General features: G+C 48.8%; 2 protein-coding genes across 2 annotated transcripts; one reads left to right on the top strand and one right to left on the bottom strand.

Annotated features, from left to right (window-relative positions):
• Positions 1 to 9,531: 9,531 nt before the first annotated feature.
• LOC122113663 (translation initiation factor IF-2-like) lies at positions 9,532 to 14,347 on the bottom strand. The gene is made up of 3 exons (XM_042686726.1): positions 14,249 to 14,347; positions 13,049 to 14,107; positions 9,532 to 9,606 (listed from the first exon to the last, which is right to left on the bottom strand). The coding sequence occupies exons 1-3, from the start codon at positions 14,345 to 14,347 to the stop codon at positions 9,532 to 9,534; spliced, it is 1,233 nt and encodes a 410-aa protein (XP_042542660.1).
• On the top strand, positions 13,039 to 25,253 carry Tsku (tsukushi, small leucine rich proteoglycan). The gene is made up of 2 exons (XM_042689978.1): positions 13,039 to 13,113; positions 22,836 to 25,253. Exon 2 carries the CDS (start codon positions 22,844 to 22,846, stop codon positions 23,915 to 23,917), a length of 1,074 nt encoding a protein of 357 aa, XP_042545912.1. The 5' UTR covers positions 13,039 to 13,113; positions 22,836 to 22,843; the 3' UTR covers positions 23,918 to 25,253.
• The last annotated feature ends 1,206 nt before the right edge of the window (positions 25,254 to 26,459 follow it).

Raw genomic sequence — 26,459 nt, 5'->3', positions numbered from 1 at the left:
GCATGGTGATACATGCCTCTAATCCTAGCACATCAGAGTCTGAGGTAGGAAGATCATGAGTTTGAGGTCAGCCTAGTACAAAGCAAGACTTTCTATCAACACACACACAAAGAATGACAACTTCATCCTAAAAGTAACAGAAAGTTGTAGATAGATGTTAAAGAAAATGGGGTTTGGAGATCCAACTACATTTTAGAAGAAACTCTCTTAGTGTTCCAGAGCTTGGACTGGTGCTAAGGAGAGGCAGGCAGGGTACCCTTGAGGAGGTGGTCCTGGGCACCTAGACTAGGACAGGTGATCTGGACAGAGAGAAGGAGACACATCTGAAGGTGGTGGGAGTCTGAGCAGCTCAGAAAGTGACTGCAGAGAAAGAGAGGAGGAGGCTGTGCAGAGCTGCGTAAAGACTGGGGACTAAGGGAGAAGAAAGGCAGCATTTCATGGAGCAGAGAGAAAAGGGAAGAGGGAAGCCCAGGAGAGGCTGCATGTGGCAAATATTACACAGTGAGAGGCGGTGAGCCACAGTCAGCTGCATGGCAGCAGCAGAGGCTGCTTTGTGCTTTTCTGGAAAGGTTGAATGGTTTTCTGAAAATTGCCATTCCTAGTTTAACTGATACAGGCATGGAACTAAAAAAAAATGCTCCAGTAAATAATTCAAAGAAAAAGTAGAAAGGATTGAGGAGAATGAGGAGCTAGGTGAGGAGGCTGGCCAAGGAGGTTGGATAAAGATTTCTTTTGTTCTGTCTTGTTTTGTTGAAACAAGAGAGAGACTGAAACAGAGGTTTTTCACATCTCCTATTGTAACCATTAGTGGGATGTGAAATTTTACAGGGTTGTAATTTTTTTAACCATTGTTACTTCTTATGGAATAGAACAATACAGGGGAAAAAAAGAGAATAGAGTGTCTTACATGTTGTGAGAATAGCTATTGTCTGTCAAACTTTTGTTTCAGGTGTGTGTGTGTGTGTGTGTGTGTGTGTGTGTACTGTGCTTTTACTTGTGTGACAATACACATTTACTATAAGTGATCTATCCTCCAAAGCCCTCTTGCTAGACATGTTTGCTTATGGCTGGTATAGACTCTAATGCCCTCAGAGAGTAACCCTGTGACATGGGAGGAGGGAGAGCTATTCTACCCTTTTGTTTGTCCTGGGACAGAAAGCAATAAATTGAGTACACAGTCCTTTGCACGCAATAATGTGATAACGCACTTGATTCAATAACAAAGTTCCCTGGGGTTCATCTGGGATGCCTGACAAGCCAAAAGGTTGTGGGCCATGGTGTAGACATTTCCCCCACACACAAGGGCCAGGGAGAGCATGGGATGGAAAGACTTGATTGGCTGGAAATCACCCTCTAGATATGCTGTTGGTAAGCTGCTGATGACAGGGTAAATGGTAGCAAAGCCATGAACCCTATGGCAAAGGCTCTGTGACACAATCAGGAAATCACCTGGAGACAGGACAAAAGGGAAGCAGGAGATGGGCTGGGTTATTGGTGAGAACCGCTAGGCTAAAAGGAGAGAAATGGACAAAGAACAGACAGAGGAGGGAACAAGTAGGTATATGATGGGGGACAGGTAACAAAAAGTAAGTTTCCAGGACTCTGTGGGGGAGACTGACAGGCCAACTGGAGGACACAAGAGGACACCCCCTGCAGAGCCTCCCCTTCCTCCCCACATTGCTCAGACCCACTCCCCACTATCCCCAGTGTTTCCTGCACCCCAGTCACACTGAGGCACCTATAGCTCCGCCCTCTCCTCTTTGGTCTTAGATCACGCAACAGCTTCATTTGAAATGCCTTGATTTCTCCAATAAACTCATCGTTCCTACTCCGTGCCTAACAGGCTTGCTTCTAGATGGCACCTCACCTGCCTGACTACTTTGGCCACAGCCTGGCTCTCTCTACTCTACATGCTCTGCACAGATTGCTGGCAGACATCCAAACTTCAGGCCCTCAGATGCATCTGCGTCAGTGCTCCCACCCCTACTGTGAGTTCCTATATCCCAGCACAAGATCAGGCATGTATCAGAGGTTCAGCAGGGAAATACTGGATGGATGGATGGATGGATGGATGGATGGATGGATGGATGGATGGATGGAGTGAAGTCAGTAGAACCAATGAACAGGACAAAATGGGTAGGGGAAGTTGGCAGCATCTATGTAGAGAGGTATAAAGAGCCCTTGACTATTGGTTTAAAAAAGAAGAGTCTAATAGCTTTCTTGCTCACTAGCTTTGTGATCTTGGACAAGTCATTCCCTTTCTCTAGCCCTTAGTCTCCTGTTTACAAAATGGGGAAGTGATGGGTAGAAATATGGTGGAAAGATGTGGCCTCACCCAATCTGCAAGGACCTCAGGCTCTCATGCAGACTCTATGGTGGCAGAAGCATCATATCCTGTGTGAACTTGCAGGGGTACTTGGCTTCTTAGCACAGGGATGGGAGCAGAGATTATAGGCTCAGAGGAAACCTGGAAATCAATGTGGGGAAGGTTGGCATCTCAGGTGGGACTCAGCCTCCTGGAAAGAGACCAGCTCTGGAAGCTGGCCCCACAAGCACCACTACTTAACTGGCTAAGAAAAGACTGACCACCTTAGCATATCTCCCTCAGCAGCTCATTCTCTTCATGAGCCTCTTCATGAGCCTGCCTGAGGAGCAGCTGAGGAGTCTCTCCCCCCAACCCCTGCCCCAAAGCCAAAAGCCACTCCCATTCTTTTCTTGGTGCCTCCCAATCCTCCCACATCCCACACTGTTCTTCTGGGATCTATAATCAAGCTCTTGCCTCAGTTTCCCTGTGTTCAGTTCAATGGTATGAAATATCCATGAAGTTGTGTAGCCATCACTACCATCCGCCTCTACTTTTCATCTTAAAAAACTGAAAATGAGTTTATAGGTACATCACTTAGATCTGGCTGATTTGTTCATGTCCTCTGTTTTCTTATTCATCCTCTGTTTGGCCGATCTATTATCTAGAATAAGTTGCTGAAATTTCCTAGAATTCTCTGTTTCTCTCTTCAATTCAGTTTTGCTTTGTATTGTGTGTGTTGGGGGTGGGGGTGGTGCCAGTACCAGTGCCAGTGTGTGTGTGTGTGTGTGTGTGTGTGTGTGCACATGCCTGTCCTGGAGCTTGAACTCAGAGCCTGGATACTATCCCTGAGCTTTTTTTTTTTGCTCAAGTCTAGCACTGTACCACTTGAGCAGCTGCTCTGCTTCTGACTTTTTAATGGTTAATTGGAGATAAGAGTCTCACAAACTTTCCTGATCAGATTGGCTTCAAACTGTGATCCTCATATCTCAGTCTCGTGAGTACCATGAACTACTAGTGCCTACCTGCTTTATAAATGTTGATGGTCTCATTAAGGACATATATGTTTACAATTATGGGCTGGAGGCGTGGCTCAGCAGTATTGTGCCTACCCAACAAATGTGAGGCCCTGAGTTCAAACCCCAGTACTACTAACAAAAATGTTTGTAATTATTAGATCTTCTTGTTATAGTGAATCTTTCATTACTATGCAATGCCCTTTTATGTCTCTTGTAATCTTTTTATTTTATTTTTTAATTTAAAGTCTATTTGTCTGATATTGGTATGGTCAACTTCTCTTTTGGTTACCTTATACATAAAATATCATTTCCCATCTTGTTTTTTTTTTTTCTCTTGTGCTGGCACTGGGGCTTGTACCGAGGATCTTAAATTCTTGCTTGGACAAGTCATTATGTCGAAAACAAACTTTACAACTTTGGGGGGGGGGAGGATTGGGTGAGGGGGTGAGCGAATGGGAAGGGATGGGAAGGGGAAACAAAGGAGGAGGCTACAACGCTTGATAAGAAATGTACTCATTATCTTGCCCATGTAATTGTAACCCCTCTGTACAGCATTTCCACAATAAAAAAAAAAACAAAAGAAAAAAATTCTTGCTTGGTTTTTTCTAATCAAGGCTGGCACTCTATCACTTGAGCCACACCTCTAGTTGATTGGAGATTCAGAGTCCCTCAGATTTGTCTGCCTGGGCTGGCTTCTAATCACAATCCTCTGATCTCAACCTTCTGGGTAGCAAGGATTACAGAGCCGACAGTGCCTGGCTTGTGTTTGAGGTTTCATCTTTTCCCAGGCGAGTGACATGCAGCATGGTGTAGTCTCACAGTGCTGGGCAGTAACAGTGAGCTATAGCTCCCCAGTAGCCACAAACACAAGGGAGTAACTATCATTCTACAGTGCACTATTGCTAAACTGTGATATTTGATACGTTAGGAATATTAAAGGTTTTTGTGTCTTACAATATTTCTACCTCACAATTGAGTGATAATTATATCATAAATCAGAGTATATGTAGTTGGATCATGGGTTTTATCTATTCTGCTAATCTTAATTACAGAGTTAAACCTACTGACACTGAAAGTAATTACAAACTGGGCCTTGGTAGTGCATACCCATAATCTCAGTGCTCAGGAGGCTGAGGCAGGAGGATCCGGAGTTACAGGCCAGCCTGGGATACTTAGTGAGACCTTGTCTCAAATGAAGTAAAAATTAAGTGATTGTGTAACTAAGAACAATTTCAGTAACCCACAGCTAATCGAGGTCAGAAAATATTATTTTGGGTACCAGGACTTTGTTCAAGGTTGGTACTTTACCACTTGAGCCATGCATCTATTTCTGGCTTTTTGCTGGAAATTAGAAATAAATATCTTTGATTTGTCTGCCCATGAGTACCATGAACCACAATCCTCAGATTTCATCTTCCTGAGTCGCTAGGATTATAGGCATGAGCCACTAGCACCCAGCTCAATTTGTAAATTTTAAATTGCTGTTCTGAGTAACATGATAAAATCTCACACTGTCATCTACTGTTAAACTCTCTCCTATCTTACAAATAAATCCCATTATCCAGTTGATCCATGCCTTGTAGAACTTCCCTGTGACAGACAACACTCACCTAACTTTTATTATAGTATATTACTATAATTAGTCTATTTATAATTGTTAATATCTTACTATACTGAATTTAATTTTCAATTTTATCATAAGTATGTATGCATATGTAAAAATATAGCATTAGCTAGGGGTAAGCCACCATACTTGTAATCTCAGCATTTAGGAAGTAGAAGCAAGAAGTTAAGAGTTTGAGCTAGCCTAGGCTACATAGTAAGAACTTGTCTCAAAATACAGGAGCTGGCTGGGCACCACAGGCTTAGACCTGTAATCCTAGCTACTCAAGAGGCTGAGATCTCAAGATCGCGGTTTGAAGGCAGCCCAGGCAGGAAACTCTATGTGACTCTTATCTCCAAAAAACTATTTAAAAAAAAAGCCAGAAGTGATGTTGTGGCTCAAGTGGTAGAGCACCTACCTTGAGCAGAAGAAGCTCAGGGACAGCACCCAGGCCAAGTTCAAGCCTCAGGAAAGAAAACACACACACACACACACACACACACACACACACACACACACACACACGAGCTGGGGTTGTAGTTCAGCAGTAGAGAATCTGCCTAGCATGTACAATACTCTGGGTTCAATTCCCAACACTGCCAAAAAAATAGAAATCCTAAAATATAGTATTATAGGGCTCACTATTACCTGCAGTTTCAGTATCATTGAGGAATTAAAATATATCCCCACAGATAGTGGTGACCATCATACTAATGCAGAGTATTTTCTTCTGTTACTTTATTATTTTTCTACATACTATCTCCTTTTGTGCCCAACTGATTTTTTTTTTTTTTATCAATCATGGAGTTTGAACTCGGCCTGGGCACTGTTCCTAAGCTCTTCAGCTCAGGGTTAACATTCTACCACTTGAACCACAGTGCCACTTCCAGTTTTCTGGTGGTTAATTGGATATAAGAGTCTCATGGACTTTCCTGCTCAGGCTGGCTTTGAACTGCAGTCCTCAGATCTCAACCTCCTGAGTAGCTAGGATTACAGGCGTGAGCCACTGGCTCCATTGATTTTTTTTTAATAGTAAGACATTTGAATTCCTCTCATATACTTTTGTATAAATTCTCCAGCTATTTTTTCTGTGGTAACCATGGGGATTGCATATAACGTCCTAATGTTGTAACACTCTGATTTGAAGTTAGTTACAGCAGCTTCAATAACATGTACAACCTCTCTTCCCTCACAGTTCTGTCCCACCCCCTGCCAGTTGTTGATATAATAAAATTACATCTTCACTCATTGTGTACTCCAAAGTATTCTTTGAAACGATTAGTTTCAAACGATTAGTTAAAATAATACAAGGATTTGTAATTGCTTGACAATTGATCTTCATTGGGATCCTTATTTCTACAGTTAACTTGGCATTACTGTCTGTGTCTTTCATTTCATCATCTTCATTTCATACAAAATACCCAAGAGCACTTTTTACAGGGCAGGTCCAGAGGGAGCAAACTCCCCCGACATTCCTTTATCTGAGAATTTTCTTAATTTTTCCTCATTTTTGAAGGACAATTTTAGCAGACATATAATTCTTAGTTGTCAGTTTTAGTATTTGGCATCTATCAGTCCACTGATTCTTGGCCTCTAAGGTTTCTGATATAATATGAAGTAATCTTAGCAAAGTCTTACTGAAAATCCTTTGTATAAGACAAGTAATGTCTCTTACTGCTCTCCAGATTCTTGATGTGTGTGTGTGTGTGTGTGTGTGTGTGTGTGTGTGTGGTTAATCAGAGATGAGAGTCTCATAGATTTTCCTGCCTGGACTGGTTTCAAACTCTGAGTCTCAGATCTCAACCTCTTGAGTAGTTAGGATTACAGGAGTGAGCCACACTGGGCTTGACAATTTGATTATAACATGTATCTCTGAGAGTTCATTTTGCATGGAGTTTATTATTTCCTCAGATGTTTACATTTAAGTTTCATTCATATTTGGAAAGTGTTCCAACTATTTCTTTGTACTCTAACCATTTCTTTTTCTTTCTTTCTTTCTTTCTTTCTTTTTTTTTTGTTGGTCGCGGGGCTTGAACTCTGGGCCTGGGTGCTGTCCCTCAGCATTCCAGCTCAAGGCTAGCACTCTACCACTTGAGCCACAGCACCACTTCTGGTTTTCTGAGTGGTTTGTTGGGATAAGAGTCTCACGGTCTTTCCTTTGAACCGAGATCCTCAGATCTCAGCCTATTGAGTAGCTAGGATTACAAGCCTTGAGCCATGGGCGCCTGGCTACCAACATTTCTTCCTTTCTTCTTCCCTTCTTTGCTTTCCTTTCTCCTTCCTTCCTTTCCTTCCTCCCTCTTTTCTGATCTTCTTCACACTTAACAATTTTTATTGTCTTGTCATCAAATCTGGTGATTCTCTCTTTAGCCTCTTGAAATCAATCTTTGAATCCTAAAGAGAAATTTTCATTTCAGTTATTGTACATTTCAGCTCAAGTTTCATTAGAGGTTTCCTGTTGTTTCTTTAGCTTTTCCATGTTGTTCATATATTATTTTCTTATCTTTCTCCACATCCTCTTCCCTTAGTTGTTTTAGCTTTGTGTGTGTGTGTGTGTGTGTGTGTGTGTGTGTGTGTGTGTGTGTAACGAGGGTTCAAACTCAGGGCTTCAAACTTGCTAAGCAGGCACTCTACCACTTGAGCCACATCTCTAGCCATTGTATCTTTAACAGAGCTATTTTAAAGTATTTAGATTAGATCCGCCATCATTTCTTTCCTAATTTATGTTGATACACTCTTGTCCTTCCTGGATTAGCCATGTTTTCCTCTTTCTTTGTGTCTGTTGTGACATTTTGTTGAAAAGTAACATTTAATGCTGATCATTTGATAACTGCAGAAATCAAGTTCTCTTCTTACCCCAGAGTTTGCTGGGTTTTGTTACTTTGGTTATTTCATTGAAGCTGTTTATGCCAAGGGCCAGCCTTCGGTGTAAACAAGCTCTTCTTGAGTCTTTTCTGAGCCTCAACCTTTCTCTGGACATATGTGGTCACTGTGTAATTTTCACAGTCTATATGGGGGCTTTTGGATGGCCTAGTCTTTAATGGATAGGGAAAAGAGAGGAAAAGGCACCAGTTTTCTAAGTCCGCCAGAAGCTGCAGCAGCTGAAGGAAGAGGGTTTTACAGTATCAGAGGAGGTGCAACAAAGGTTACCCACTGTCTGTATGTCTTTATCTGAAATGACAGTCAGAATTGAACCCAAATCCAGCAATATTGAGGTAGCATCTTTTTGCCAACTTGGCTCCCATAAGCTGTGCACAGTTTGCTCCAGGAACATGCAGCTGTTCACTACAGAGTTGAAGTAGAGGTAGAACCCTGGGGTGACCAATCGAAATGGAAATTAACCAAAACTCACTGTAGGGGCCATGCTGGAACTTCCACACCTTCAGAAAGGGTCCAGAATTCCAAAATGGTTACAATAAACAGATCCTGCCAAGGCCATTGTTGTCTAAATAGGGAAACAGATTCCTTACAATCTCCTCTGCAGGTCTCCCAGAAACCTCCTCTCTGTCCAGATTTACGAGTGTTTTTCCTATGTAACAAATCATAAACTAACAAATCATAACAATTTGCAGCCAGTATTATCGTGTTTACTATATTCCAACCACTGTAAATCCACACATTCTATGTGAATCAATTCATTTAGCCCTTACAATAACTTCTAAGGTAAGGGCTATTATTTTTGTCATTTTATAGGTAAGAAAAGAAAGGCAGAGAGAGTACTTTCCCACTCTGAAATTGTGATTCAAACCTAACATGGTTTGCTCCCAAGTCTGCACCTTACCTGTATAAAGGAAGAATGAACAAATGAATGAATGAACAATCATCTCATAAGAGAGGCATCCTCAGTATCTCATGGTATCACAGAGGAAGAACACACTATGGTAGAGAAAGGAGGCTGAGGGCTCCATCATATAAGAGGTCATTTCCAAGTTAAAGTCGGGATAAGTAAGATGTAGGTGGAACAAGATACACTTCTGTAGGACACACAGAGGAGCAAAGACTTGGAACTGAGCCAGGTGCTAATAGCTCATGCCTATTATCCTAACTACTCAGGGAAGCTGAGATCTGAGGATTGAGGTCAAAACCAGCCTTGGGCAGGAATATCTTATCTCCAATTATCCACCAGAAAACTGGAAGTGAAGCTGTGGCTCAAAGTGATAGAACACTAGCCTTGAGTGAAAGAGCTCAGTGACAGCACTTAGGTCCTGAGTTCAAGCCCAACAAACAAACAAACAAACAAAACCCGGAACTGACTTTCTCTACAGGGAATGGAATAGCTGGGGATACCAGAGCAGCAAATTGAAGTAGCTTGCAGGGATGCACTGAGTTACCAACCAAGTGCTTCCAGGCTCAAAGAAACTGTGCGAAATGGAAATATCTTTGTGAAGGAGGTGTCAAGGTTTGGAAGACAGCAAGGACTCGTAGCTGATAGACTGGGCTGAGAAAAGCTTTCCAGGCTGGGAGAAAAGCAGGAGGGAAGGAGAGTGAGAGAGAAATATTAAGGGACACATCTGATCTGGCAGAAAAGGAGGTGTGTCATAGCACAGTGACTGCTGAGATACCAACAAAGCCCACAATGATTTCTGCCCTGCTGTGGCTGGCTGGAGTTAACCTGGCTTGCCAGTTTTAAGCTCCACTTGTGTGACTGAAGATGAGTCCTTTCCAAGTTTCAGTTTCCACATCTGTAAAATGGAGTAAGAGTCAATCTCAGAAAAAGTTTGTTCACAGGTTTAAAAATGAGGCTAAGTGCAAGAACTTTGCCATCCCAGAGGCATTTTACCATGTCCTTCAGTTCCAATTCTGACATATGAATCACTGGACAGACTTAAAGCGAAAACGTGATGACGATGACAGAGCCTGGAGTGGGAGAGATATACATTCTTTCCTGCTATCTCTTTTTTCCTGTTTCCTCATGTGCTCCTGATGCTCCATTAGCTTTAGACTTGAGGACTTCTGACAGAAGAAGGCATAGCCAGAAAAAAAGAAAGAGAAAGGGGGGGGGGGGGGAGGCTCATGGGATAGAGAGGCTGAGAAAGAGAGGAGGCTCATGGGATACATTGGTTTTTCTGGTCAGAACTTAACAACTATGACCACCATTCAGCTGGTAAATTGGCCAAAGCATTCAACTCCACATTTGCATCTCTATTAATCCATATAGTCTCCCTAATATGGCCTGAGGGTGGTCAATTGCTGGGATTAAATGATATACTGATCTTAAAAGTTCCCATTATATAGCCAAGTTCAGAATTACATGTTTGTAGCCCCAGAACCCAGGCGGTAGATACAGGATAATCATGAATGCAAAACCAGTGTAGGACCCCATCTCACAAAACAACAAAAAACAAGTCTCCACTGGGCACTGGCTACTCAGGAATCTGAGATCTGGAGGATCTTTGCAGCCCAAGTAGAAAAGTTATAAATGTCTCCAAGACTCCATCTCCAATTGTCCAGCAAAAAGCCTGAGTTCAAGTCATAGTACTGGTGTGTGTGTGTGTGTGTGTGTGTGCGCACACACACACACACACACACTAGCACATCCTAGCACGGAACCGCAGCAGGATAACCACAAGATAGCTAAAGAAAGTGAAAACGACAGAACTCAGCTACAAAATGCTGGAGGCAACATTATGCCAGAGTGCTTCCTGGAGGAAGCAGACTTTGAACAGATTTAAAGCATGCAGCTTCACTGCTCTCCCTCGTCTTAATTTCTGGGCCATAGGAGGTATGTCACATAGGCCTTTAGTGCCACATCAACAACACTGAAAACTTTTTACAATGGTTGATGCTGGGAATTGAACCCAGGACCTCAACCATGCTAGGCAAGTTCTCTCTCACTTAAGCCACAATTCTAACTCCTCATTAAAAGGTTTTAAAAAGGTTAAGAGTCACCATCCATTATGCAGCTTTGCAGTTTAGAAAAGTTACTCTTGCGGTGGAATAGACAGCAGACCTGAGGAGGGAGCTGAGAGACAGAGTGATTATCAACAGGAGGCCCAGTGTCAGGTAAAGTGGCTGGAGAGTTCCCAGGTGAAGGCCCCAGAGGCCACCTCCCAGGTAGAGACGGTCAAGAGAAATAGTGCAAGTGGAGGCTCAGAAATTGCCTTTGGCTACTAGTTAGGTGTGAAGGGCTGTTTATGCATCTGTTAAGTGAGAGGGGTTTGGGGCCTCTGGAATAGCTGGCTAGCTCCAGTAGACAAAGGACAAAGGCAGTAAGCACCCAACTTCCCAAGTTCTGGGGAAGTTTAGTATTTCACTTCAAAGTACATCTAGGGAAGGGAGAATGGAAGTCTTCAGGCCAGGGACAGGAGGTTCCTTCAAAAAGAGCCTCCCCTGGGAGCAGAGCAGGCAGCAGGAGGCAAGCTGGACAATCCAGAGCCAGCTGATCATTCCTGACCCCTCCCCTGCCTTCAGGACTTCCAACTCCAACTTCAGCCCTAAATGGGATACATTTTAATAATTACAGCCACACAATGGAACTTCCTGTAAGCCAAACCAATATTTTACCTAAGTTACCTTGTTTATTTCTTACAACAGCCTCTAACTGCAGCAGAAACTGAGTCTCCAAGGTTAGGAAACTGCTATGTGCAGGGGTATGAAACCTGTTCCAGCCTGATACCCCACCATCACCCCTGTTGATTTCAGGACTCTTCTATCCAGGCTTCAATCAGCCTTGTGGCCAGAGGGAAGAAGAAGAGTTGGGCTCCTGAAGGCTCCAGGGGTGTAGAACTAAATTTCAGCAGCCTGCTTATTAAATCTGACTATGAAGAGGACCCTTCAGATAGTTGCAGGAGGATTAAGTAGAATGTTACTGAAGGCTGGATTTTAACGAGAGGATGATGGGAAAAGGAGAGGGAAAGCTGGTCTTACCTTCCAAGCCTATAAGATCAGACCCCTAACTTTCTCACTACTGCTTCCCTAACTCTAACAGAGAGGATGATGGGAATAGGAAAGAGAAACCTGGTCTTACCTTCCAAGCCTGTAAGACCAGACCCCTAACTTTCTCACTACTACTTTCCTAACTGGTGGGTGGGGGAATGTCAGCCCTGGGAGTCTCCATGACCTCACATGACTTTGAGAGCAGAGGGAAGAATCTGCAGAGCCAATTAGTTCTCTGAGCAGCAGGGTTGACTTGGCTTCCCTGAGACTTACCTTTTTCCCCAGGCAAAGACACACAAGCCCAAGCATTTTTATGTGTGTGTGGCTTTTTTAAATTTCGCTTTTAAGTAACAAGGAAAAGAACAAAAAGACTGGGCCTAACAAGTCTGGGCCACTGCTGAGGGCAGGCCAGGCGGGAGGTGTCCCTAGAACAGGGACTGCCCCCATCTTGCCACCCAGAAGCCTCTTCAAAGTGGAGAAGTTTCTAGGTGGGCCAGGGCCAAGACCAAAGTATCCTTCCATTCGTAAAAGTGGTTTTGATTCCTCCCACTCCTGCCTTTCTTAGCATTAAAAAAAAGTTCAAGAAGACGGGTTGCAGAGGGAGGGATAGATTTAAACTGCTATCTAGCCACACAGCAGCTTCTCTTCTTAGAAATCCAGCCAGAAGTCAATGGCTCCCTTCAGGAAGGGAAAGAAAAAAGAAAAAAAGAAAGAAAAAGAAAAGTCGGATGGCTTTCTTTCTTCCACCAGCTTTTCTTCCTAAACCGGGTTTTTCCTCCCAGTGGGCTTTCTCCAATCCTTTCTCTTTCCTCTCCCCGCCACCCCCAACTCTCCAGCGACCTCCAGATGTTCCAGACCGCGCCACCATCTGCTGAGATCTTTTGGGCGGAGGGGGGGGCGGGGAGGAGTTGGGCTGGGGAGGAACTGAGATCTGGGATGCTGGAAGCTGGGAGCTAGGCCGACTGGAGTAAGCAGGAGCTAAGCACTTTTGAGACGCTCCCTAGGGTGGAACCCGGGTTCAGGGGCGGCCGGGGGGGGCGGGGCTGGAAGCGCGCCCGGCTAGGCAGGCACTTGGGCGACACTCCCTGAGCCTCCGGGTCTCCAGCGCGAGCCGCCACTGGGTGCCGGGTTGAGAGCGGAGCTGCGGGGCGGGCGGGGAGGGGGGCGGGAGGCGGAGGCCGGAGCCGGGGGCGGGGGCCGGGGAGGGGGGTGGGCGGAGGCCGCGCCGCGCCGCGCGGAGAAAAGCGCCGGCCGGAGGGCCCGCGCCGGGCGGCCCGGGTGAGCGTGCCGAGGCGGCGGCTGTGGCCTTCCAGGTGGGTGCGGGTCCCCGAGCGCGCCGCGGGGCTCCGCGCGTGGCCCCGGGCGGGTCCCGAGCCGTCGACCCCAACCTCGCCGCCCCAGCCGGCGGCCGGCGCAGGGGCGGGGCCGGGTCCCGCCGAGGCCCCTCAACTTTTCCTGGTGTCCGGCTCGGGCAGCCCCGGCCGCGGGGCGGAGGGCTTCCCCAGACAAAGGCCCCTCTGCCCGGGGCCGGGGTCTTTGTGAGGGCCGCCTCGCCCGGCCGGGGGGGGTCGGTGGGTGTGGGGTCGGGACGCGCGTCCGGCCTTTGTGTCGGCGGGTCTGCACGGCTGTCCGCGCCCGCGTTTCGCGGGCTCGCGTCTGGTTGGGACGGCGGGTGCGGTCCCCGCCCGCCGACGTGTCCGTGGGGCCGCGCGCAGAGCCGGGCGCCGCCCGAGCCCCCCGGCCGCCGCCGCCGGCTGCCTCCCGACTTGGCCTCAAACTTTTCTCTGGGTTCCCCGGGCGCCAGCGTTGGGTCCTCGCGGCCCGAGCGAGGCGAGGCGGAGGGGGGGGCCTGGCCGCCCTGCCCTCTTCCTCGTCCTGAGGTCGGCGGAGGCCGGGAAGGGGTGGGCTGGGATCGGGGGGTCGGCGGGGCTGGGCGGGGCGTGCCGGACGCCCGCCCGGGACCCCCTGCCCGGGACCCCCCGCCCGGGACCTCCCCCCCGCCGTGGAGGAGGGCGGGACGCGCGGCTGGTCTTCGGCTCCAACCTGGGGCTGGAGACGGGGTCCGAGGAGCGGGCCGCCGGCGCTGCACCCCGCTCCGCGCTTCTCCGACGGACCGTGGCACCGGGAAAGACCCGTCTGCTCGGCTGAGAAAGGGGTTGCAGCCCCGGGCTCCGCCTGCCTCTGGTCCTCACAGTCGGGGGACCTGCCCTGCCATCCCGGAGGTGAGAAGGCCACGGAGTGTCGGGAGCCGGGCCTGCTCCGCGCGCCGGCTCGCGGGACCCCGCGGCGGGGAGGGGAGGGGGGACCCTGCACACAAGAGTTTCCAGTGGGACGATCGGTGACCCCTGTAGGGCACCCGGCGTGTCGCTCGCCCTGCCTGAGTCGCGGTCACCGTTTGGATAGGGTGAGAACTCTCTAGAGAGCGAGCGAGCGAGCGAGCGAGCGAACTTGTGGTCCGGATAACCAGCGCTGCCGGAGCCCGGCTGAAAGCAGCATCCGCCCACATTTGGCCTGGACAGTAGGTGACTCAAACTTCTGGTCTTTCATCTCTGCTCTGTGGTAGCTGTGTGCTGTGCCCTTTGGTTGTCTAGACTTGCAGGACACTGTCCCGAGAGGCTCAATCCTGCTGGGCTTTTGATCCAGAGTGGCAAACAGAACCTTTCTCATCACCTTTCTACCCCTGCCCCACTCCTTAGCTAGTAACTGCTGGACAAAAGGGAGGGTATAAGCCGCTAACCTGGGGAGCACACAGCAACTGTAGGCCTTTTCCTTTCTTATTTACCTACTGGAAAGGGAGGTCACTTCTCTCTGGGGGTTCTAATTGCTTGAGATCCCGAAATCTGTAGACACTGACTCCTTAACATACACCTCAGTTCTAACTCACCCAGTTAATTCTCAGGCACTAATTGGTTCTCAGGAAGGGAAGGCTGAAATGCAACAGCTTGGGGGAGGCCTCAACCCACCCACTGCACAGTTTAAAGGCCAAAGCTGAGGAGTCAGAATGGAGTGAAAAGAAAGAATTGCTAGGCTATCCACCCCCACCCCCCTTCTCCTTTCTTTTCTTTCTCCTCTCCCTTCCTCCTGGGATTACAGGTGTGAGCCACCACACAAACTTTCCTCCCTCACTTTAATGAAGAATTTGGTTAGCATATATTAATTGTTTACAGAGGGAGCATTCATTGTGACATTTTCATCCATACAATATACTCAACCCCTCCATCTTTCTCCCTCATCCCCCTCCCCCTTAATACAATTTCAACAGGTCTCGTTCTATTTTCATACATGCATATAAATACTTCAATCTCATATCTAACCTCCCTTTTTTTTCGTTTTTTCCTAACCTTCCCTATTAGTCCCTCACCATTCTCCTAACGTAGCTCTTTTTTACTTCCCTGTGATTCATTGTTTTCCATATATATTTTTATTGTAAAGATTCTGTACATAGGGGTTACAGTTACATGAGTAGAGTAATGAGTACGTTTCCTATCGAGCATTGTTACCTCCTCCTTTGTTTTCCCCCTACCATCCCTTCCCCCTATGATTCATTTTTAAACTCATTTAAGCATATATTAATTGTACAAAGGGCTTTCACCATGGTAATCCACACATGCATGTATTATAATTTAGTCAGAGGGTTGGCAAAGTCCAAATCAATTTTCTTTTTGTTTTTTGGTTTTTTTTGGGGGGGGGTCCAGTCGTGGGGCCTGAACTCTGGGCTTGGGCATTGTCCCTCAGTTCTTCAGCTCAAGGCTAGCACTCTACCACTTGAGCCACAGCACCACGTCTGGCTTTTTTCTTTTTGCTTATGTGGTACTGAGGAATTGAACCCAGGGCCTCAGGCATGCAAGGCAAGCACTCTGCCACTGAGCCAATTTCCCAGCCCCCAAATCAATTTTCTTTTTTAATCATAACTTTTGGTTTATAGGAGAGGGATCTACATAAGAAGTCACCCATCCTTTCTCTGGATAAGGCAGGGCTGGGCACTGAGGATACTTCCTAGTGGAGGCTAGCCCACTCTGAAAGTCTCCTGTTAAAGCAAGTTCTAAAACAGGTTCCATGGGAGTTGCCTGGGGAGGACCTGTCAGAGCCTGTGACCTTGTCAGGGTTTGGAAGTCAGTTCATATGCAGGGGGGAATCAGCTCCTATTGGAATGGAGGACTTCATGTGTTCAGGAGACAGCACAGAGGTGGTCAGCTTTGGGGACTGTCAGATACAAGGTCTTCAAGTCAGGGAGGTTGGGAGAATAAAACAGGCCAAATCACTAAGAATTACTATGAGCTGGAATTTGAACCTATAAGCAGAGGAGAGCTGATCAAGAAGAGTCTAAACAAGCACCTTTTTTTTTCCCCTCCAGTTCTAGGCTTGAACTCTGGACCTGGGTACTGCCCCTGGGCTCCTTTTGCTGAAGGCTAACACTCCACCATTTGAGCCACAGTGCCACAGCTCTTTCTGAGTAATTTTTTTTTGGAGAAAAGAGTCTCAAGTACTTTCTTGCTCTGGCTGGTTTTGAACGACAATCCTTGGATCTTAGCCACCTGAGTAGCTAAGATTACAGGTGTGATCCACCAGTGCCTGGTTTGAGATTGGTATTTCTAAGAAACCTTCCTGTGGCTTATGGGTTCTGGAGATACCAATCTGGAGGCAAAATACTTTATCCTCTTAGAATCAGAAGGTCCAGGGTTTTATTTACATTCTGCTGTTTTCCAGTTCTGTGACTGGGAACAAGTAAATTTGCCTGTCTCATTCTCAATCTTCTCCTTCAGATGAGGAGAGTAACTCTTGTTCCACTGATCTGTAATGAATGGTAAATAAGATAATTACTTCCATGTGCTCCTATGACAAGAAGTTTTCAGTATGTATTGCACTGTGAAACCAGCAATAGAAGCAACGTCTACCCTGTTCCCAGACCTCATTTCACCATTTGGCAAAGCCCTAAGTGTCTTGCAAGAGTCCCCAAGCAGAAGAAAGCTTTTGGTTCCCGACATTTCATCCATCTAGTTTTACCCACTTGTATATGGCCAGGCCTCATGCTGGATAGGAAGTAGACACAGATTTATAGACAGCCACAGGCTATGGCAACCCAGGTGTCCCTTTGGTGGATGAAGGGCTTGTTAGATTGGGAAAGCCTCACAGAGGGGATTGATTGCTTCTGAATCAAACATGTGAGAGTTTGTAGTACACTAAAGAAGAGTCCCTGGTCATCTTTATTAGAAGGAACAGGCAGCTCTCTAGCCTGAGAAGGTCTTTGTGGAATGGGTTTTATACAGAGCACAATGCTAAGGTCTTGGGTTGTCTGTTGAGAGGTACACTCTGGAACTCAGTAGTTGGGCGTCTGGGCCTATGGGAGGCTGCTGCAAAACCTCCCAGGCCTAACTTGGACTTGGGGATGAGGGAGAGGGAAGATAGAGACCCACCTGTGCTAGAGTGGCTGCTGATTGACTCCAAGTCCTCAGGGTTCTGCCACCTTCCTTCCCAGGTTCCTTGGAAGAGCTTGATCTGAGAGAATCCAAGGCCTCAGGGAATGACTTTTGGATTCTTGCCCTGCTTTGCTCTACTGTTCTCTTCCCTGGCCCCTGTAGTTATCCATCAGAGGCAGGAATTGACATGCAGCAAGCACTTGTGGGTGCCAGCCAGGCGGAGTCCTTACTTCCCTTGGGTAAAATTCAGTGACCCACTGGGAGCAGTACTTTCCACATTACAGGTTGAGCACACAGAGTCAGGAAGGAAGCTTACACAATCCTCGAAGCAGGTGAGATCCTTTAGCATTGAAACTCAGTCTACCTGGCCACCAGACTCCTTTTCTCTGCCTATACTGCATTCCCTGGGTCTTCCCATGCTATATCAGATTAATAAGAGTTTGACAATCTCCTAGAAGGAGAAAACAGCATTGGACATCTTGGCTGGTGTCTCCTTGTTGGGCAAGGTGCTGGGCTGTCATCCCCATCTGCACCAGTGATGGAGTAATGGAGGAGGCTGCAAGATGGGTTTGGAATATCTAGATCTTGAGTCTAGCATCTGTCCATACTGGCTCCGTGACTGAATCACTAAACTTCTCTGAGCTTCTTTAAACAGCTCATCTTGCAGGGTGACTGAAGAGAAACAGTTGAGGAAGCATGGGAAAGGCTGAAGTATCCTTTGGTGACAGAAGTCCATATTACACATGCTTGTTGTGTCTTCATATAGTGCCTTCTCCATGTAAGGCCTAGGGCTCAGGTCCATGGATATGAAACTTAGCATGACTCCCTTCTCCCACACACAGGAGAGCAGAAGTAAACATGTAATTCCAGCCCTTCAACCCTAAACTGTTGTTCCCAAAAGCCCGTTTATATGTTGAGGCAGAGTGGCATAAGGAACTCTGGTTGGAACTAAGACATCTGGATTTGAGTCCTGGCTCCTGTCCTCTCCAGCTCAATAATGGGCAGCAGTCCCCATGGTCAAGGACTGGTGAAGCAGAAACACAACACCGGTGAGGTCCGTGGTGGGCTGGTGTGCTGCTGCAGATGTGTAGCATTAGTGATTCTGTGCAGAGCTGGCTCGTGAGGCTCTCTGGGTTTGGCCCTGAAATTCTTTCAGCTTTGCATTTCCAGAGCTGACTAAGTGGTCAGAGGGCAGAACACTTATGAAATTTCCACCTGGGGATTTCAATAGCGTCAGCTTGTGACTAAGGAGAGTTGGGTGAGAGTCCGCCCAGAGTTGAGTTGCAGCTGATCCAGGCCAAAAAACAAAATTGCCTGCTGCAGGTGGGTGCTGGGCCCTGGGCCAGGCTGTGACTTCCCCCTGCCCACCTCGTTTCCGTGCCACAGCTCCTCTAGTGAAGTTTCTGGGGAGAAGGCTAGCAAATTCTGTGGGCCAGAGGTGCTGTAGTGCTGCACCAGCGCAGGCAGCTGGGGTCAGGAGGGCTCAGGCTCGAACACCTAACTCCACAGGGAAGTTGGGACCTTGCCAGCAGACACTAGCAGCCGTGAGCCTGCTGGATGCATGGCTGTGTTGGGAACCTGGGTCGGAATGTGAAGAATACAGTGCCTGCTTTCAATAAATCATTGTCATGGCTGTCCACCATGTGCCATATACCCTTTCCTGAGCCCTCTGTGCTTATCCCTTTTGCAGACACTGGACTCAACTAGGCTGAGACGTCTGAGTATTCCCACCCATACCTGAGTGCAGAAGGTCTCATGGCCTCCTTGCCAGATAGCTCTGTGACCCTCAACTCTGTGTTGCTGTGCGCCTGGCCAGGCCTGGGTCTGGTTTTAGGGCCGGTGGGGGAGAGGCCTTCAGGTAAAGAAGGTGGGGCTGCCTCATACTACTCACACTTTATGTCTGAAATGACAGACTTTTTTTCAGTAGCCTCTGAAGGAGGCTACTGATAGAGCCTGAGGTGTGAGAGGCCAAGAAGGAGGGGTAGCCTGCATGGACAGAGTGGGCTTTGTTCCATGGTTGGCCTGGACAGATGGGTGGATGTGTGGTGCCAGAGCTGTGTGAGGTGTCAGATCCCTGCTCCTGGGCCTTGCTCTGCTGTTCCCCTGCTGTCACTGTCCCTCTCTAGGCCTCAGCCACATATGACTGCCAAAAGGACATCTGAGTTAAGGGACCTGCAAGCAAAGACAGAGTTGTTCAGAATCTCTCAAGGTGATAGCTGTTGCCACTCTGACCGGCAAGGAGGGTTTAAATCTCCATGGGGGCTTGGGCAAGGGAGAGAGAGACTGGACAGCTTACAGATGCCTCCATGCCTGGGAGAGAACTACTAAGTATAAGTAACAACAACCTAATAGGTCTGTGAGGTGGTGAAAGCTGCTTTAGAAGGGTGTCTCATAGCAGGGCCCCAGTGTCATACAGCTGAGAGGGCTATACTCTGTGTTCTAGACTTCCCCTAGAGTCAGTATGGATTCAAGATCACAAGCCCAACAATGAACAACTCATGGCTTGGCCCTGGAGGAGCACATTTCTACTGATTCAGGGATAAGAGTGATTTCTAAGCCCTGGTCTCCCTGCTCTTATTTCCATAACCTGGTTGGTCAGTAGATATTTTATCTGCAGGTCAGAGTTTACAGAAAGGAGATGAATCTTGGCCCAGGGATCTCTTTTCTCCCTCAGCCTTCCTTGGTGGTGGCTTATTTGCTTTTCCCTTTCTTCTGAGGGTAGAGTGCAGGATGCAGGGGAGGCAGTGTTAATACTGTTTTATAGATGGGAAAACTCGGCCTCAAAAGAAACAAAACTGGAAAGGTCACACAGATCCTAGTCTCATGGGTCTACAGCTAGTCTTAGTGATCTCACTGTGAGCAGGTCTCTGTTCTCACTGTTGGACTGTAAGTCCCAGGAGAACAGGGGCCCTGGTATCCTCATAACCCCTCCCTCCTTCCCCCACATGGACTTGTAGAGTTAAGGCCATGCTTTTAGATTTACGAAGCAATTTACCAAAGTCAATGCTTCTGTTAACTTTTAGGAAATGGAGAACCTGAGGTTCATAGGAGAAGACGGGACGGGACCAATGATGGGAACAGTCTAGGCTAGAGCAGGGACAAAGACCTGGGGCCCCTGGCTGTCCTTAGGGATTATTGGACTGTTCCTGTGCCCTGTCTTTGGGTCCCTTCTCTGGGAGACTATGTCTAGTATCAGCCTGGGAGAAGCACAGCCTCCCTTCCCCTAACTATGTATCTATGGGTGTCCTGGTGTGCTAGGCATGCCCCACATGGGGTCACCAATCCTCATAAGCACCTTCTTGCCCAGGGGACTCTTCTCTCTGAAAGTCCTGGAGTCTCACAGGTTAGCAAGTGACTCTTGGGCCCCTTAGTTTCCTTATTGTAAATGGGAACAAGACTGATGGTGTCACTGGGCAGCTATGAGGACTGGCTCTGGCTGTTACTATGGCTGCTGCCCACTGGAATATCTAGCCCTGGACCCAGGGCCTGATGGAGAGCAGGGACCCTAGCAGAGGTGTTCACCCTGTGGGGTAGAGTCAGGGCCCTAGAAGCATATGCCAGCCAAGTACCCTGGTGGGTAACCTGGTGTACACTCTTGCCCGCTTTACCTCAGCTGTGAGGACCCTGCCTCAGCTCCAAATGTGCCTAGGAAGCCCATACTGCACTTGGGCACAGCTCTCCAAAGTTGGTAAGGTGTTTTATGGGGGGGTGGGGGGGGGGAGTTAATAAACTTTTGCTGACCTATGATGAAGAGGACAAGGCTAGGGGCTGGAGGGGACACGTGGTCTGTGCTTGGGCTGCCAGTTACATAAGCAGGAGTTTGTGAGAAGCCACTTGGCATTTCATGGACACATTGTATAAGCACCTCTGGGAACCAAAGACTAATCTCGGGGCCCTTTGTGTGTTTGTTTAAACCCAGAAAGGGTGAGTTTGGGTAGATCAGCTTAGCAGGGCAGCTGAGGCTGTGGTGAGGAGCTCACCCCCATGAACAAAGGGGGCCTGAAGCAACTTGATCTTTTCCTTTTGATATAAACATTGGAATGCTCTGTCCTGCCTCAGCTGGGACCAAGCCCAGGATGCACCTGGGCTGGGTTTAATCCTCAAATTGGCCTTTAACGAAAAAAAGAAAGGGGAGTGGCAAGAAGAGGCCCACTTCTTCCTGGCCTAGGGCAGAGCCAGAATGCAGATCAAGTGGCTACTACTTTAAAGTTTCATGCAGGGCTGGTAACCCTATCTAGCTGCTCCTGCTTACTGCCATGTCCCTCCTACCATTACCCCCTCTCTCACCCCTCCCTCAAAGGCAAGTGGGAAGGAGATAGGGCAGGAGGGTAAGGACATAGAGCAGGCCACCTAGATGAACAGGTTTCTCCTGTATCCCGGCAGAGTGGACACTCTTCTGATCTCCCCATTGAGCGCCCTAACTATCCAGGGATCTACTCTTGCTGCTTGTTCCCTTGGTTCTCCTGCTAATGCTAAAACTCTAGGAGTTGGAGTGGGCATGAACAAGGTCCTTGAGTCTGACCAGTGGGGTGTGAGTGACCATTAGATGTGACAAGATAGCAGCTGCTGTTGCAGCTCTACAGAGAGGATGACAAGTCTGGAGAGGGGAAGTGGCTTGCCTTGTAGCTTGTGTCCCTGACAGAAATTCTTCCTAGATCTGCCTCTCCATCAGTCCCCTGCCAACACTGCTAGAGACAATAAATTTGATGGAAATTTTGGGATTGAGCAAGTCTGAGTTCTAATCCTGCCTTGCTCTTGCTAGTATGGGGTCAGGTCTCTGAAACTTTCTTCATCTGTATAATGGGGAATCGGCCCAGCAGCCTGATCAAGATGTGTGCTAGCAATGTCAGCTGGGAGTAGAGGACAGAGCAAGTGGGAAGAGCTGGGGATGGTTGTCCCCAGGTCTAGCTGGGAATCCAGACAGAGTCCCCTATTGGAAGGGGAAGATGCTGCCTCATGAGGACAGACCAAGGGGCTGTGTCAAGGTAGGGACAGTCATTGCAAGGGAATATGGTCCTGGTCTGAAGGCTAGACTGTGGGCTCCCCCCTGCTAGTCGGCAGCAGGGGCAGCTTCCTGTGTCTCTACCCCATTAAATGCACAGTACTAGGTGCCTGTGTATACATTTCTTAACCTTGTTGAGGCTCAGTTCCTTTAGGTAAAATGGAAATGGAAACCTCCACCTCACCTACTGATTGTGGGGGTTAAGTGGGGCTGTGCTCCCAGACAGGTGCACAGCACCTAGTACCTGCACCTGCTCAGCAGAAGTGGAAGGAGCCCCCTAGTCCTCCCCTCTACACCCTGAGCTCCTACCTGGCAGGACCTGAATCTGCAGCAGCTGGCAGGCCTGGAAGGTTACAGATTCAGTCAGAGCAAGCTGCTCACAACTGCTGATCTGATATCAGACAGGGCTCTGCTGCTCCCTGTTTCAAGTCCACCTAGCCAACCAGGCCTGACTCCCTTTATCATGCAGATGGTGAGATGGCCAGAAAAAGACTGGGCCTATTCTGAAAGTATTTCAAGAGAATGGGACCAGGGTCCAGTCATGTGACTTGTGTCTGTGGGGGTAGATTAGGAGCTATCACATGCCACCTATCCTCACCTGTGGCTCTCTCTGCAGCCCCCACCATGCCGTGGCCCCTGCTGCTGCCTCTGTTGCTACTACCAGCTGTGAGTGGAGCCCAGACAACCCGGCCATGCTTCCCTGGGTGCCAGTGCGAGGTGGAGACCTTCGGCCTCTTTGACAGCTTCAGCCTGACGCGAGTGGACTGCAGCGGCCTGGGCCCCTACATCATGCCTGTGCCCATCCCTCTGGACACAGCCCACCTGGACCTGTCCTCCAACCGGCTGGAGATGGTGAACGAGTCAGTTTTGGCAGGGCCAGGCTATACTACCCTGGCTGGCCTGGATCTCAGCCATAACCTGCTCACCAGCATCTCACCCACCACCTTCTCCCGCCTTCGCTACCTGGAGTCTCTCGACCTCAGCCACAATGGTCTGGCAGCCCTGCCAGCTGACAGTTTCACCAGCTCTCCTTTGAGTGATGTGAACCTCAGCTACAATCGGCTCCGGGAGGTGTTGATATCTGCCTTTACCACCCACAGCCAGGGCCGGGCACTGCACGTGGACCTCTCCCACAACCTCATTCACCGCCTGGTCCCTCACCCCACACAAGCCAGCTTTCCTATGCCCTCCATTCAGAGCCTGAACCTTGCCTGGAATCGACTCCGTGCAGTGCCCAATCTCCGAGACCTGCCCTTGCGCTATCTCAGCCTGGATGGAAACCCTCTGGCCACTGTCAGCCCAGGGGCCTTCTCAGGGCTAGCAGGCCTGACACACCTGTCACTAGCCAACCTACAAGGTCTTCCCCAGCTGGCACCTCATGGCTTCCAAGATCTGCTGGGCCTGCAGGTCCTGGATCTGTCAGGCAACCCCAAGCTCAAGTGGTCAGGAGTGGAGGTATTCTCAGGCCTGGACTCACTGCAGGAACTGGACTTATCAGGCACCGGGCTGGTGTCCCTGCCTGAGAAGCTGCTCCACCACCTCCCAGCACTGCAGAGCGTCAGTGTGGGCCAGGACAAGCAGTGCCGGCGCCTGGTGCGAGAGGGTGCCTACCCCCGGCAGCCTGGCTCTAGCCCCAAGGTAGTCCTGTACTGTGGAGACACCCAGGAATCTGCTGCCAGGGGCCCAGATATCTTGTGACAAAGGAATAGTGTGGCCTAGGGCCACATGACAGACTGCTGCCCTGGGCTTGCTCAGGTGTCACCTAACTTTGAATGTGCCAATGGCAGTGAAGAGTCTACAGGCCAGCATGGTGGCATAACCACAGAGCTGAGGGCCTAGGAGGGGTACTTTGTGCTTGGGACCCACATTCAGTGACAAGGCCTGCTCCTTTGTCCCTGAAGCTAATCCTTGAACTATGCCAAACTAGGCTCTGTCCCTTCCTGCTGCCCTTCCCCAAGTCACCCTGTAAGTGCCTTCAGTCCTGTCTGGGCTGACCTGACCCTTGATAGGAGGAGTGTAGACGGGAGCCACCACTGCAGGCCAGACATGGGTCTTCTGGGCTGAGTGTCCCCTCTGGTCCACAGTCTACTCACTCAGGGGCAGAAGTTTCTTTTATGGTATACCCTTTCTTTACTCTGGGTCCATGAGGTCCACGTCACCCTTTTCTTGTAGAGTCCTGGATAGAACCTTCATTGTAGAAGGGACTGGTGAGAATCCAGTCCAGCGAGATTTGCCTGCAGAAGTACATCTGCTAACAAGGTCCTGCAGGGGTGCAGGCATGACTGGAACTCAGCCTCCTGCCTGGAAAAGGGGGTATTCTGCACTTTCCTGCCTTCTCCCTACCTCCGCTCTTGCTCTCCTTCCTGGGCTCCTTGCTGCCACCTGTGCCCTTTCCTCACCATCTCCAGCAGCAGCAGCAGCAGCAAGGTCAAGGCCTCAGAGGTGGGACCAGCCATGTGGCAGAGGCTCGCCTGTGCGAGCTTGGGCATATCAGTCTAAGACCTGCCCATTTCTCGAGGCGATAGTCCCTCAGAGTCAACTGGCAGTGTGCTCCACTTTCCCCTGAGACCCTGCCTGCAGATGCTCTTCCAGGGAGTCGGTGCACCACCTGGCCATAGCTCCAAGGAGGCTCCTGGATTCAGACCCATGGAGGCCCTGGGAGTGCCAAAGAAAGAGACAGGATCTCCCCATCCACCACCAGGGTAGTATCTCAGCCTCCCAGCCCTTTGTCTTCATTTGATAAAGAGTTATAGCCTTTTAAATGGATAGTCATTTTCAAGCCCCACCCCCACCCCACCTCTGCTGGCAGGGGATGGAAAGGTGTCATTTGTTAAGAGTTGCATTTGTTCACTTTTATATATAATACTGTGTCCTGGCCACAGGTTGAGAGGAAGCCAGCCAACCATGGCCAAGAGGGTATCAGAGCTGGTCCTGGAGATGCCCACAAGGCAGTGAGAACTGACTTTCCCACACCCACTGCCCACTTAGCATCTGATTTTGGTTTAATAAACACCATAAAGAGTTCTTTCCATCAGTCAACCAGTGTTCACTGACAATCACTAGGAGTTGGGAGCCACAAGGATGTCAGGCCTTATTGGGCAGCTTATTTTCCTGAAAGAGCCCAGTAACCTGACAGGGTTTGGGGACAGGAGGGAGCCACTTGAGTGGACCGGACCTCCACAGCAGTCTATACCGTGTCCACCTTCTCCCCTGTCCCTGCACCAGCTCTACCAGTTGCCATCCAGCTATACCTTTGAGCTTACCAGGCTCTTACCCCATCTCTGCCTCTCAGTTCATTCCCACCTTAGACCCAGTTCCTGTCTCACTGAAGTCAACATCACTTTCCTCTGTCAAATGCAATAGTATTTCCATCCTTGACATTTGAGCCATCACAGGGCCCCCAACTCCTGTTCTCAACTTCCAGGGACAAGCACTCACCTTCAGCTCGTTTGGGTGCCTTTGCTCTGAGCAGCTTTGTCCTACAGCCAAAGTCTCCAGGTCCCCATCACCATCATCAACAACCATCACAAACTTGATGATACCTACTTTATTCTGAACCACAGGGTGAGCACCCCACCTCTGCCCTAGGGAGACAGACAGAAGGAGGGACACACACAGGGTTCCTGGCCGTAAGAGCAGCTCAGCACCTTTAGAGCCCTGTGAAGGCTCCACATGGCTCAGGACAAGAGGTCATGGGTGAGGGGTCAATGGCACAGGGTCCAGAACATTCTAGCCGTAGGCATCCATCCAGGGAATTTGACTTTTGTTAATCAGTGCTTTTCAGGCAGCCCTACCTCTGGTTAGTCCTTGAGTCCAAGCTGGCCACTGCCAACCTGGCAGTGACAAAAGGGTACAAAAGGGCAGGGAGGAATCTGTAGTTTTCCTGCCTGCTAATTGGGATGAGGTGAAGACACTTTTGGGGAGCAGTGCAGATGCCATCACACTGAGGGCCCATCCTTCTGGATGGGAAGGATGCCTGAACACCCCCACCCCCACTCCTCCACCTCCTGCTTGACTTGAAGCCCAGGGCAGCTGCCTGGAGGAAACTGGTATCCATCTACCTAGCCTGAAGCGCCATCTTGTGGCCAATTAGGGCCAGACCCAAGCCAGGGCTCAGTCCTCTCAAGCCAGCCCCAACTGTTGCTTATCTTGTTTTGTGTCCACAGAAAAGTTTTTGTTTTTTTTTTTTAAATCCTAGATTCACAAACCAATTGCATAACTTTGACTAAGCCACTTCTCT

Source organism: Dipodomys spectabilis, unplaced genomic scaffold (assembly GCF_019054845.1).
Source record: "Dipodomys spectabilis isolate Male_0828 unplaced genomic scaffold, ASM1905484v1 ptg000003l, whole genome shotgun sequence".
Taxonomy (NCBI): Eukaryota; Metazoa; Chordata; class Mammalia; order Rodentia; family Heteromyidae; genus Dipodomys; species Dipodomys spectabilis.
Note: the sequence above shows the minus strand (reverse complement) of the source record. Positions and strands in the feature narration are given on the sequence as shown.

Bases quoted from the DNA above. Each gene is read 5' to 3' on its own strand.
- Tsku (XM_042689978.1), top strand. From the start codon at position 22,844: ATGCCGTGGCCCCTGCTGCTGCCTCTGTTGCTACTACCAGCTGTGAGT.
- LOC122113663 (XM_042686726.1), bottom strand. From the start codon at position 14,347: ATGAAAGACCAGAAGTTTGAGTCACCTACTGTCCAGGCCAAATGTGGG. The intron at 14,108-14,248 runs GTTCGCTCGCTC...TCTTGTGTGCAG, and splicing joins GCTGGTTATCCGGACCACAA to GGTCCCCCCTCCCCTCCCCG. The intron at 9,607-13,048 runs GCGCTTTTCTCC...TCCATTTTACAG, and splicing joins CGGCGCGGGCCCTCCGGCCG to ATGTGGAAACTGAAACTTGG.